Source organism: Thamnophis elegans, chromosome 16 (assembly GCF_009769535.1).
Source record: "Thamnophis elegans isolate rThaEle1 chromosome 16, rThaEle1.pri, whole genome shotgun sequence".
In the NCBI taxonomy this organism is placed as follows: Eukaryota; Metazoa; Chordata; class Lepidosauria; order Squamata; family Colubridae; genus Thamnophis; species Thamnophis elegans.
Genome location: NC_045556.1, coordinates 25,842,903 through 25,856,677, shown reverse-complemented (window position 1 = coordinate 25,856,677; position 13,775 = coordinate 25,842,903). Strand labels below are relative to the sequence as shown.

The 13,775-nt window shown below is 48.5% G+C and overlaps 1 protein-coding gene across 1 annotated transcript in view; it reads left to right on the top strand.

Annotated features, from left to right (window-relative positions):
- SARDH (sarcosine dehydrogenase) overlaps positions 1–13,545 on the top strand; it is an 80,175-nt gene extending 66,630 nt beyond the window's left edge. The window contains 4 exon segments of the mRNA XM_032232839.1: positions 5,409–5,571; positions 10,438–10,606; positions 11,412–11,547; positions 13,293–13,545. Coding sequence (XP_032088730.1) covers positions 5,409–5,571; positions 10,438–10,606; positions 11,412–11,547; positions 13,293–13,418 — 594 coding nt within the window. The 3' untranslated portion in view covers positions 13,419–13,545.
- Positions 13,546–13,775: the final 230 nt, after the last annotated feature.

The window sequence follows — 13,775 nt, the reverse complement described above, 5'->3', positions numbered from 1 at the left end:
TAATTTCGTCTTGTTTATATAGTTTCCTATAATAGTTCTGTACTATCTTTTTCTTTTCTCCTATTTCTTGTTTCAAATTCCCCTCCTCGTCACACAATTGTTTAATAATTCTTTTGACCTTCTCCTTTCTTATTTTGTGGGCCAACCATCTCCCAGTTTTATTTGCATGTTCAAAATGATTCTGCTTCATTCTCTTAATGTTTTGTGCTATTTCCTCTTGAGAGATCAAATTTATTTGGTGTTTAATTAACTCTCCTTTTTCCCTGTGTCTACTGTTTTCTGGCTCTTTCTGGGTCAGCAGTTCCGTCTCTCTTAATTCTTTGTTCAGTGTATTAAGTTTTTCCCTGTGCACTTTGTTTCTTCTTATTATATAGGCTATAGATATTCCCCTCACAACTGCCTTCATCGTGTCCCAAACATTTTGTATTGAGGTCTGCTCTTTACAGTTTTCTTTAAAGAAGTAGCCCAATTCCTTTTCTATTTGTTGTACAAATTGTTTCTCTTGTAGTATGTTCTGGTTTAATGTCCACCTAGCTTTTATCCTTGCCTTCCCTTTCCATTGCCATAAGACTGGGTGATGGTCGGCCCACTTGTTGGTTGTTATTTCAATATTTACAGTATCCATGAGTAGCTCCGAGTTTGACCAAACCATGTCGATACGGGACCATGAATTATGTGGATGGGAGTAAAACGTGTACTGTTGCATCTTGTCATTCATTGTTCGCCAGACATCATAAAGATCTAAATCCTTCACCATATTTACATATGCAGACGGTAGTTTCCTTCTTGTGCTTTTCTTGTGAGTACCCTTATAGTCCATCTTACCGTCTGCTATAGCGTTGAAATCCCCTAGAATACATATATTTTGCCACTCTATTTCATTTATCCTCTTATATAGATTAATATAAAATCTCTCTTGTTTTTGATTTGGGGCATAGATTCCAACTAGTAAAAATTTTTCCCCACCATTAATTATCTCCACCATTAATACCCTACCGTCTTTGTCTGCATGTATTAATTTGGGGTTCAACCATTCTTTTATATACATCACAATTCCTCTTTTTCTGGTTTGTGCTGACGAGCAGAATGTTTTACCTAGTTTTGGACAGACCAACAGGTTATTGTACTTTTCTTTAATGTGGGTTTCCTGAAGACAGATTACATCTAACTTTTGTTTCACTAGATCCAACAGTACATGTTTTCTTTTGGAAGTTATGTTAAGACCATTTACATTTGCTGATAGTACATTCGTTTCCCATTCTTCAATTCCCTTACACGTTATTCGCTTTGAGGGCGCCTTTAGATCGTGTCTCGATGGGTGACCTTGCTCTCGAATCTTCTCTGCCATATCTCTCTCATTCTCTGGCCTCTCCTGGCCCCCGCCCCTCTGGTTGAGTTTCAATTATAGTGTCCTCCTGTCTTAAAAGTCCTTCTTTATTAAATCTCTCATCGTCTGCTAGTAAAAGTTCCTGGAATTCTTGAGCTTTCGCCAAGGTATCTATCCGGTATTTCTTTTCCCTCCATGTTATCAACATTCCTTCTGGAAGGAGCCATCTGAAGTGGATTCTGTCTCTGTTTAAACGTGTGGAGAGGAAGTTGTATTTCCTTCTCTTCTCTCTGACTCTCCGTGGAGTCTGTTTTAAGATGAGAATTTCTTTACCCTTGTATGTTAGAGAGTCCCCTCTTATTGTACTTAGAATGTCCTCTCTCAGCTGTCTTCTCAACACCCTCACATGGATCTCCCTCGGAAGCCGGTGGCGTCTCGCGAAGCCTGTATTGACTCTATAGGCTTCGTCCAGTTCGTTAATAACCTCTTTTTTCGGCCTGTCGAGGACTAATCCCAGGATTTCTCCAATCAGCTCCCGGAGGTTTTCATCTTTTGCTTCCTCCACGTTTTGTAGTCTTAAATAATATGCTGATCGCTCTAATTCTAGCTGGAGGATGGCCTCCTCCAGGCTTGAGTTTATAGATTCCAGATTGTCCTCTACTTTGTCTATCCTTTTTTCTGCTATTTCCGTTCTCCCCTTAACATTTTGAATTTCCTGCTCATTTTTCAGCAGCGCTGTTTGTATTACTCCTATATGTTCCTCAATTTTTCCCATATTGTTTCTTACTTCATGCATTTCATTCTTTACTCCCTCCAGGCCTTTGGTGACACTTTCCCCCATCTTCAATATTGCCTCTTGTAGGGAGTCCATTGTTACCACCTGGTCTTGTAGGGTTGGGGCTGCCTTATCTCCCGTTTGCCTGCCCTCAGGGGACTTTTCCCTCACCGGGGTAGATAGGGGAGTTTGCTTTTTACTTCCTTTAATTAAAGTTACTATTTTTGTTGCCATTTGCTTTGATTCAGCTCTTCCCCTTTAAGGTGTAAGTCTAGTACCTTCTGAATGCTGTTTGAGTAGTTATACAGAACCCGGGGTACATACAAGGTAATTAAGCTGGAGCAGGGCTGTGAAATATAGGCTCAGTTAATTCTATAGTATCTGGGAGAGTCAGGAAGAGGAACGTTTCAGCGTGATACGACAGGGTGCAGGAGAGGCCAGGAAGTATTTAGAACTCACCCATCAATCTCTTCCTGTTGTCAGTGTAGTGTTTTCCTTCTGCTGTCTCTGGCTGTAATATGACACCGCGTACTTAGTGATTTAAAGTTGGTTCAAACCCTTGTGATTAAGCTTCTTCCCTTTTTCCCAGGCAGGCAAATCCAGCTGACTGCCTTTCTCTCCTCCGTCTCGTCCTCCGTTAATCCTCAAATTTAAATAGTCCAAAGCCTCAGTCTTCCTCTATCCACTCTGTCAATCAGCTTTCACAAAAGTTTCCTGTTTGTATTTAATAGCCGCTTCAGATAAATGCGCCCACACACGTATCTGTATTTATTGCAGTTAAGTTGTTTATCTTTTAGATTTAGGCTTTTAAATCAGATCTTGTGATTACCGTCATTCGATCCGCTATGTTCCCTGCTGCTGTCTCTCCCTTCCTTATTAGTGGCTGGCAGTCACGTCTTCTGGTCGGCCATTAATCAGCCGACCTCTTTTGCACGAACTCTGAGGGAGCCTCTTGCTTCGTGGGGGGAGATCGCCTTTCACCCTCCACCGCACAGAAGTTTCCCCTCTCCAAAGGTCCTCGCACCTCGAAGGGACCTTGCCTATTACGGCCACGCTCGTGGAAAGACCGGGTGAACCGAACAGAGAATCTGTCAGCAGCTCGTTCCGGCGTGACGCCAGACCGGAAGTGGCCACATCTTAAGTTAACATGCCCCGGCCAGGATCAGCAGCCCAAATGCTGGTGTGCAGGAGATGGGAGGGCTCTCGCGTGGGGTTCCTGGCTGCTCTCTGTCAGGCTGTGGGTGACACCATCCATGGAGGAGCCTACAAAGGCTGGGGGGGTGGAATCTCGGAGTCTTTTGAGCAGGAGAATGTGGTCAGGACTTGTTAGGAAGATCAAGGCCTGGTTCACTCAGGTTTCAGTTCAAGCTCAGCACTTGTGATCCGAGACTTCATCCAAAAGAGTTAGGATCGGGAGCAGGGCAGCGAGAGGGGCATTCCCAGGAGGGCAGGCTCAGAGCCAGCTAGCCTGGGCCACATGGCCAGGGCCCCCTGGAGGAGCAGGGGGGTCTGCATCAAGCGGGCCAAGAAGGGGGGGCATCCCAGGGTCTTTCCAAAGCCTCCCCTCTCCGTGCAGTGTCTATGCTGATGCTGTATCCGGGAATGTGGGGGCAGGGTGTGGCCTGAAAGGGAAGTGGGGGCCTGGAGCAAGGCAGAGGCCATCTCATTGGGGAGCAGGGAATGGCTGAGAGTGGCTGAGAGACTCCCCTCCCCCCATCCCAGTTGCTTCTCCTTGAAGAGCCTCCAGAAGCAGTTGGGGAGGGGAAGGAGGACAGGTGCCGAGGGATTATTATGGGTCAGGGGACAATGGAGGCCGGTGAGGTGCTTGTCACCCTCCTGGAAGCCTTCACAAGAGAGGTGCAGGTGCTGAATGCTTTGTGCAAAGAGCTGCTTTCAGCCGCTCCCAGGGAAGAAGGTGGGGCCATCACAGCCCAGAGCAAGTCCAGGCAGTGATGTGCGGTGAGGTTTATAGCTGGTGAGGCACTGACACAGGGGTTTCAAATTTTTTTAGACTTGTGGACTTCAACTCCCAGAATTCCACAGCCAGGCATGCTCAGTTCCGATTTAAAGTGACAGCATTTCCCCCCCTTGCAAATTAAGTTTTCCTTCATTCTTTTTCTTCTCCCTCCCCCTCCTTCCTTCCTCTCTCCCTCCTTCCCCCCTCTCTCAAACAGACACACACACACACAGAAGTTGGATCCCTCTCTCACTCTCTTTCAAACACAAACACAGAAGTTGGATTGGATATATTTTCCAATGGCTTGAAAGCAGCACCTCTGCCATACCCCCCCTTCCCCTGCTGCCTTCCAATCCGAGCCTTTGATTGCAGGTGGAGCCACGTTGCCTTTTCAAGCTTGTAATCAGTGAAGCTGGGCTTATATACTTTTATCCAGCTGTGTGTGTGTGTGTGTGTGTGTGTGTGTGTTTGTTTGAAAAGGCAACATGGCTCTGCATGCAATCAAACTTTTTGAATTCCTCCCCCTTCCCCACACATAGGCCTTTTCCAGCTGTTTCAGAGAGGATTTCAACTCTGCTTTTGCCTGCCCTCATGAAAAGAAAAAAAAGGTAAAAGGAGAAAGACATGAGCTCTGAGGTCAGACTGAGCTAGTTGATCCCAGAGCCTCTAAAAAGCCTCTAAAAAACGCCCTCTACAAGAGGCGAGAGAACCACATGCCTCATCTACATAAGGAATTTTTCGGCTTTTAACCCTTGCTTAGCTCTGCTCGAGTGATCATAAAGTCAGACTAAATGAGGCACCTCGTTCTCCTGCCGCCCCCTGTAGAGAGCACTTTTTAGAGGCTTTTTTACACAGTTAAGCACTAAGCAGAGTCATCCACTGTGACTCTGGCAGCAACTACCTCAGCCTTTTTCCTTTTCCTTTTCTTTTCATGATGACAGTGATGAGGCTCTGCCTCCCCTTCCTCCCCTGACTGCACGGCCCTGAGTACAGGCCATGGCGGGGCAGCTCCCAGAAGCCCCCCGCCCCCGTCAGGCCTCCGTCCTCCCCTGTCAGAGAGCAGAGGAGCCACAGCCCAACCTCTGGTGATGGCTGGACTGAGGCCCCACGGCCAGCTAGCAAGCACAAAAGCCCTGGAAGAATGGAGAAGCCAAACACTTCACGCAAGACGCCCAGGGGAGTCACTCTGAGCAGAGCTGAGCAGCTCTCTGCAAATGAGGAGGGGGCTTACACTGAAGAAAGTGGGGTGGGTAAAAGAGGTTTCTGGAAGTGGTGGCAGGCAGGCAGGGAGTTAGCCCAGGGCTTCCCCTGCTACCCTCCCCTCACCACCTCCTCTTCCCCGTCTCCAGGTGCGGGCCATGAGGCTGTCGTTCGTGGGCGAGATGGGCTGGGAGCTGCATGTGCCCCGGGAGCACTGCCTGAGAGTCTACCGGGCGGTCATGGAAGCCGGGGCCAAGCACGGCATTGCCAACGCCGGATACAGAGCCATCGACTCCCTCAGCATCGAGAAAGGTTTGGGGAAGACCCCCCCCCTGAATATCCCTGTTTATCCAAAGACCCCATTCATGAGCAGTGGGGCCCAGGCTGATGGGAAGAAGAGGCTTGTCTGCCTTCCTGCACCAGGGCTCCAGGAACCCCACATGCTTGGCCCACACGCATGGGCCTCAGTCCTCCAGGTGATGGTTGGCCCAAAGGTGCTTTTTCCAAGAGGCTGCTTTTCCTTTGAAGACATTTCGCTTCTCATCCAAGAAGCTTCTTCAGCTCTGACTGATGGGAAGTGGTTTGAAAGCGGGGTCACAGAGGCCATCTCTGTCCAAACTGAACAGCCCTCTCTCCACCGAGGGGGAGGGATATAACATCATCTGAGCCAAGGTGGCGCAGTGGTTAAATGCAGCACTGCAGGCTGACTGCTAGATCAGCAGTTCAGCGGTTCAAATCTCACCGGCTCAGGGTTGACTCAGCCTTCCATCCTTCCGAGGTGGGTAAAATGAGGACCCGGATTGTTGTTGGGGGCAATATGCTGACTCTGTAAACCGCTTAGAGAGGGCTGAAAGCCCTATGAAGCGGTATATAAGTCTACTGTTATTATTATTATTATCTCTCTCCAATCTACAACACGGTCCTTTCAGCAGTTCCAAGAAGGCTCCACAGCCATTTGCACCACTCAGGTGACCCTGAGGACAGAGATAAGCCTCCAGGTGGCCTCAACGACTCTCTCAAAGGATGCAAATGGCCAGCTGTCTGCAAGGAGGATAAATCCTCCCATTCCCCAACATCCAGCCAGAGCTGAAGAAGCTTCTTGGATGAGAAGCAAAACGTCTTCAGAAGAAAAAACAAAGTCCGTTTGTCTCTTGAAAAAAGAACCTTTGGGGCAGAGTCAGTTCTCTCCCGCCAGTCAGACCAGCCTCTTTAGGTCTAGTGAGGGAATCTGAGAGGTGGAGATGACCAGCAGGGGCCCAGCTGCTTCCTTGGGTAGCCTTGCTCCCCAGAGATCTCTTGTCCAGGTACACCAAGAGTGGCCCCAGCAAGATCTTCAGGTTAGGTTGGGACTTTGGGCAGGAAGACGGCCTCGGGCCTGGCAGAAATAGATGCCAGGAAGACAGGTGAGGCAGAAATGGGGAAGGGGACTTTATGGAGGACTGGCAAATCCAACCTCTTAAAGTTTTGGTGTCTTCTTTTAAAAATATACTTGAATTTTTAGACACTTTCAAGTTCTGCTTGCATTTCTCTCTCCTGCCTCTATATTTCCTAATTATGCTCTCCTCACAGGCCTGAGTTCTGCTTCCTTGGGGTCCACTAAGTTGTCTTAATAAATCCATTCCAACCGGACCCCAAATCCCAGCAGTCTGCAATTAGGCTAGCAATTAGCAGTACAAGAAAAAGGATACAAACTGCTGATTTAATTTGTTGCCATGGTTTTGTTCCATTAATAGAGGAGAGAGCAAGGAGGCACTTCAGGCCAGCTGTCTGGCCTCCTTTCACATCAGGGCCTGAATTGTGGAGATCCCTTCCTTCCTTCCTTTCTTCCTTCTTTCATTCCTTCCTTCCTTCTTTTCTTCCTTCATTTCTTCCTTCTTTCCTTCCTTCCTTCCTTCCCTCCCTCCCTTCCCTTCCCTCCCTCCCTCCCTCCCCCATCCCTCCTTCCATCTCTTTCAAGGGTTTCAACATCTCATAGTATTTTCTATGAAGATGGGGGGGGGGAGTCAAGAATTCAGAGCCTCCAGCTTCCTTTGCAAGGACCCCCTTCCTTCTTTGGCCCATTAAATCTGCTGCTCTCTTGGCCAAGTCAAGGAGGCTGTGGAGGAGGCCTAGACACTTTGGTTGACTCCTCTTTGCCCAGGGGCCTGGGTGGGACAGGGGATGAGCTCTGTGCCCCCCCTCCCCCCCGTTTCCTTTAAGCTGCCCATAAAAGCATCAAAATAAATCCTGACTTTTGCCTAGGGACTCCCTAGGTGGGCAGAAAGATGAAGATATTTCAGGTCCCTCTAGGAACAGAGTAGCGAATAGAGTAGCGAACCCAAAACAAGGAGACACTCTCAGGAGAATTGAATTCCCAAAAGTAAAGCTTTACTGGATATACCATGTACTGAAGAAATAAAACCACCTCTGGTTTTCCTGCACAAATGCTTGCCCAGTTAAAAATATCTTCCCCTTCACCCCTGGGTGATCACATTGTCCAATTATGAGACATCCTCTTGTTATGGGAAACAGTCTATCTCTCTCCCAAGCACCTGCAGTGGGGACCTTGATGGTTTCCATGCTCTCAGCATACATTCTTGGCATTCCCTTTCTCCCTTCCCTCATCCCAGTTCATTGGCAAGTTGAAAAGCATTAAGGTTTGAAAGAAGCACAGCGATCCGATTTTGACATGCTGGCCCCTTGAAGGAAAAAGTCACCTGGAAAAGATTAAGTATAGATTAATTATTGTTATTTAGGTAGTCTTAGCCTTCACTAATCTCTTCAACCACTGAAGGTATTTTTCATGGAACCTTTTTACTAACCTGTCTGCACTAACCTTGTAAGCACCTACCAACTCGGCATCAATTGAGAGATATCCTTCCCATTGCACTAAGTATTGTAATTCCCCCTTAAATCCAGTATCTTTATCTCATAATGTTCCCCCCTCCCCACCAACACGGGAGTAGGAGGCTTCCCCTCAACTGGCCTTAACTTGGAGCCTCAGAAGGGTTTCAACAAGCTAGTGGAACACCTGGTGAACTCATTACCGTAATTCCACTGTAACTGGGTTTATAATTTAAACAATTGGGAGCAGGACTCCATGCAGCTGTTAAATGTACTTGGGACCCAGTTTCTTACAAGGTTGGTTCCGCTTCAGGTATTTAGTAGACAGGTATACTGCCTCCCCAATCCTGAATTCTCCCCAATCCTGAATTCCTTCTGGGGGGCTATTTTCTGCTCTGCCTGCTTCTTTTGTGATTCCCTACTTTTATTCAGGGCTTTCTGCAGAGTCTCCATCCTAACGTTACTGAGGGCAGGGGTTCCCTTGGAAATTCTGGCATTGGCACAAACTCAACTCTCATGGTCACTTTAAAGGGGATTAATGCAGGGCGGCTATGCACAGAGTTATTATAAGCCACCTCTACAAAAAGTAGGAGCTCCGTCCAGTTGGTTTGCTGATAGTTTACACAGCAACAGCAGAAATATTGCTTCACTATTGCATTAGTTCATACTGCATTGATACTCAGATGGAACCCCAAACTTAAGTCCCTGAGCTGACCCTATTTGCTTTATAAATTCCCACCAAAACTTTTCTGTAAACTGCACCCCTGAAATAATGCATCTTGGGACCATGCAGCTGGTAAATGTGCTGCATGAACATTTTCTCCAGATTTTGAGCTGAGGGAAGCTTTGAACACTCAATGAGATGTGCTTGGTTGGAGAACAGGTCAACCACAGTCCAAATTATGGTGCTCTCATTACACTCAGGAAATTCCATATAAAGTCCATGGTGTTTTCCTCTCATGGTCTGCTGGGCTTGGCCACCAGTTGTAGCAACCCAGGACACTTCCCTGGCAATTTCTTCATGGATGCACACCAGGCAGCTGATCACCTAGTTTTCTATGTCTTTCTTCACCTTAGACCACCAGAACTGTTTTTTTAACCAAGTGAAGGTTCTTCACAAACCCAAAGTGACCAGCCAGCTTTATGACATGGTTTCTTTTTGGAGCTGGATCCTCTGGCTGGCCAGAACATACAGTTTGTCTGCCTTCCACACCAGTCCTCCCTCATTGTCAGATCGATTTTGTGAGTTTTGAACCAACTTCCCTCAGAGCTTCCTTTAGTCATTGGGTCAGTGCACTGTCAGCTGGCAGAGTAGCTAGCGGCGACTGCCTCACTGAGAGCTCTGCTTCCAGTTGCTGGGAGAGGACAATGGAGTTAATATAAAAGCATCCTCTCAGGTGCTTTTGTATTGGGGCATCCGAGAGAGCGCATCAGCGAGGAAATCCCCCCCCCCCCGGCAGGTACCAAAGGGTGAATTTGAACCGATTAAAGTACTGAGCCTATCACACTTGTTTAGGGGACAACTTCCTTGGAGTCTTTAAGGCTTCTAAGTTCTTCACTACGTAATATCATTGCCTTCTAGAAATTGTCTCCAAGTCAGCAGAACTATCAAACGACATATGCCTCCTTTTCCCACACCGCCCAACACCTTTCAGTGTCAGTCAGTTTCCAGGTAGGCACAGGGTTGTAGCAACCCCTCCGCGTTTCTTTGGAACAGGATGGCCCCCACTGCCACATTGCTAGCACCCAGCTTACAAGCGGCTCCTCCGGGTTTGGGTGTTTAAGTGTTGGCTCTGCCGCCCAAAGCCGCTTGAGCTTCTCAAAAGCCACTTGGCATTCCATACTCCATTTAAGTGGCTGGATCGATTTGGGTGTCAGGGCTCCAAATAATAGATCCATAGCCATCAAAACTCCGAGGCAGGTAGATTCCTCAAAGAATAGATTAATTGGAAATATCATATTGGCACAAACTGACTCTGAAAGGTCCCTCAATTTAAATTAAAGTTTTTCTCTCAAACCCAAACAATCTGTCACATGGTCCAATCAAGGCAGCACCTGCTGGTGTGGTGACATCACTCCTCCTTCCTCCAGCTAGGTGTGAGAACGTCTTTGGTTCCCAAGAGAAAATATTTTATTTTGACCACACAATCCCAGCTATCTCTAATCCCCCCTCCATGTCCCTCAGCTCCAGTGTGGCAGCACTGAAGCTCCAAGATGGCTTTGGACAGGCCAGCTTCAGGATCGACATTGGGTTTCATTCCCCCTCCATCTAGGCAGGGCTATGTCCGTGAACGAGGGGATGAATTGGCGTAGAAGCAATTCATCTTGACATGGAGCCTCTTTTGGGCCCACCAGGTTATCGGCACTGGCACGCAGATCTCCGCTCAGACGATAGTCCCCTGGAAGCCGGCCTGGCCTTCACCTGCAAGCTGAAGTCAGAGGTGGCTTTCCTGGGACGGGAGGCAGTTGAGGTTCAGAAGGATGCTGGTCTCTTCCGTCGCCTGGCCTGTTTCACCATCGACGAGTGAGTAGCTGGTGGCAGGCATGGCTGCCACCTCACCCACCCCAGTCTGTCCAGGGCCCCTTTCTGGATAATCAGTTTTGAAATTTCAAAACTTGCCACTCAGAGATACTTGATCTTTCATAACGGATTTTATTTAAAGTTTGCTGAGCTGCGGTATTTATCTTCTGACAGTGTTCACTACTGACTCTGTCGTGTGATTCCTACTCCCTTCCAGACTCCTGGGGTTGGAAGCACCTTGGAGGTCTTCTAGTCCCATCCTGCCAATAGTCATGTCTATCAGGTCCATCCTGAAGATGTTCAGATTCAAGTAAGGTTAAAATTATCCTGAAAATTAGAAGAATTAGATTGGGTAATGTGGTGGTAGGTCATGAGCAAGCAGTGGCAGCAGCAGCTGAAATGGCAACCAGTTTTGGGCTGGTTCAGATCTGTGGCAATGGTTTCCTTGTGCATCGTTAGATGCTTCGTTAGAATAGGTGTCCTGTGCTGGGACTTTTAAAAGTCCTGGAGAAGCTTGAATGGACTCAGAATAGAGCTACAGATAGTCCTTGAATTACAATCATAATTGTAATTCCACAGGAGTGGAATTTCTGCTGCTGAGTAATGTGGTTGTAAAGCAAAATGTCATGTCAGAGTGCTCCCAGCTTTACTACGTGAGACAACCCAGAAGGGCCACTCTGACTAAGGCAGTCTGTGCTAAATTCAGCCTGGCTACCCAGGCTGACAGGTTGCTGCATAGGCAGTGACTGTGGTGTGGAGCAGCCTCTGCTCGGCCTTTCTTGAGGCAGCAGTTTCCTCTGTGTTGCAGGAAAGTCCCCCTCTTTGGCTTGGAGGCCATTTGGCGCTACGGCCAGGTTGTGGGGCACATCCGAAGGGCGGACTTTGGACACGCTATCAACAAAACGATTGCCTATGGCTACATCCGAGATCCTGAAGGAGGGCCGGTGAGTAGCAAGATCCTTGTTTGGTTCTGGTTGGCAATGTGCAGGAGCCACCCCCAAAGGCTACTGTGGGTGCTGAGGGCTCCTTTCTTGATCCGGATTGGCGAAAATGAGCTGCTGAGGAAAAGCGGATTGGACCCTTTGTGTTTCCTTTGCCCAGATAATGCCGCTATTGGCAGAGTCCAAACCTCCCCAAAGCATGAATCTAGAGGTTCTCCCAGAGGGCTCGATGTCCCTGGGCCCATCCAGTTGGGAGGGTGGGGGCAGCAATGTCCTGTGCCCCCCTTGATCTTCTGGGGGAGAAAGCAAGAGCTGCTCTGTCTGTGTAAAGCACCCCTGACCACTAGGCGGCCCCAACAGATTGAGAAGAGGGCCTGAGGGTCAGCTCTTCACCTGCATTCTGCTTTTTGGGTAATCCCATTTTGAGAAATCCCATTTTGAGATAACGGTTTGCGGTGAGGTGGGTGTTTAACCTAAGCCCACATCCATCACCCTCCCTGGTCCCATCTGGAAGGAAAGCCAGCGGGATGCAGATGACAGCTTCAGGGCCTCAGACCCTCAGTGGGCCTGGACCCACTTCTGCCTTGAAGGTGGGCCTCAGACTCCTGCGAGGGAAGGGAATACACGGAGCCAAAAGAACAGCTGGCTGGGGCTGGGGCCCCTTCCCAGCAAAGAGCCACCTCTGAATTGGGGCATGGTGCTCCCTCCCCCAGCCTACCTCCTGTTTGCAACTGGCTGTTCTCAAAGTGAGACCCCTGCAGGTGAGCAAATCCCTCAAAAGCCCCCCACCCCCATTGGTTGAGGCCGAATCCCTTACGGTCAGTAACGGGCGCATTGATGTACAGTCAAAAGATTGCATGGACCTTTAAGGCAGCTTCGTGAGTCCCAGGTCCTGAATGCCCTGGCAGCTGATCTGGAAGCTGCCTCCCCCTCGGTTTGGTTTCCAAGGAGCAGCCTCCAAACTCTCCCCCCTTCTCCAATTTCTGATACCCCACAAAACTCACCCTGACAATGATCTGCCAGGAAGGGTCCTGCCCCCAGAGACCTATTCAAGTATCTGCCCAGGCAATGCTAAACCCCAATTAAACTGTCATTAAGTGGCACCGTGCTGGGGCCATTTCTTCAAAAGAGAAGCAGCACTTCCCCCCCCTCTCCCTCCATGGTGCTTTTCTGCCTCCCCCAGAGCCCCAGTGGTCCTGGCAGAAGCACAGAGTCCATCCGGTGGGGTTGTGTGTGTGGGTTGCTGTTTGCAGTAATTGCAGTCAGGGAACAAAGAGGAGATTGGGGGTGGGGGGGTGGGGAGCCTGCTGAATATTGATGGGGACTGTTGGGAGGGAGACTCTTGAGGAGGAGAGATCAGCCAGGCAGACTTTGGGGAGAGGGGATGGGGAAGGGGGGGTGTCCGTGGCTTGGACTTTGGGGCTCTTTGGAGCCAGCAGAAGAACCTGGGGGTCTGAGCAGCGCCCCCTCCCCCCTCTCATAGGAAAGAAGACAAAGCCCCCCAAGCAGAGACCCTTCCTCTGAGAGGTCTCACCTTCTTGCCTCCTACAGGAAATGTACGTTTTGCAGTTGGAATAAATAACATGACACTACTTATCGCAGATATTTTTTTAAGGATTTTTCTTGATATAAGAAAATACCAGAGGAAGCCCGGTGTGGTAGAGACGGGGTGGTGGTGGGGATTCTCTCTCTTTTCTCAGGGGAGCAAGAGTGACAGGCCAGGCTTCCCTTTGTCTCCCCCTCCTCAGGTCTCCCTTGAGTATATAAAAAGCGGGGACTACATTTTGGAGAGGATGGGAGTTCCTTTTCCAGCCCAAGTCCACACCAAATCGCCTTTTGATCCAGAGAACAAGAGGGTGAAGGGGATCTACTGAATTCGTTGAACGGACGGGCACCCAACGTTAATGGCTCAAGGCAACATTAATGGCTCAAGAAAAGTCCTGGGGCGGAGCGTGTGGGAAAAATGAATTTCCTCTTTGGGAGACTTAACCAGGAAGTCCAGTTAACCAGGAAGGGCAACATGCTTTATTAACCGTCTTGCCCCCATTTTAGGCCACTTGGTCCTTCTGACATAATTATAATAAAAAGGACAAATCATGACAGTTTTTTAAAATTCAGAAACTGATTGTTAGCATCTAGCTTTAAATAAAATAAATATTTCCCATGATAATGTGTTTGCTGATTATATTGTCACAAGTAGAGCATGACTTAGCTTTTCTCTGAGTCCATGT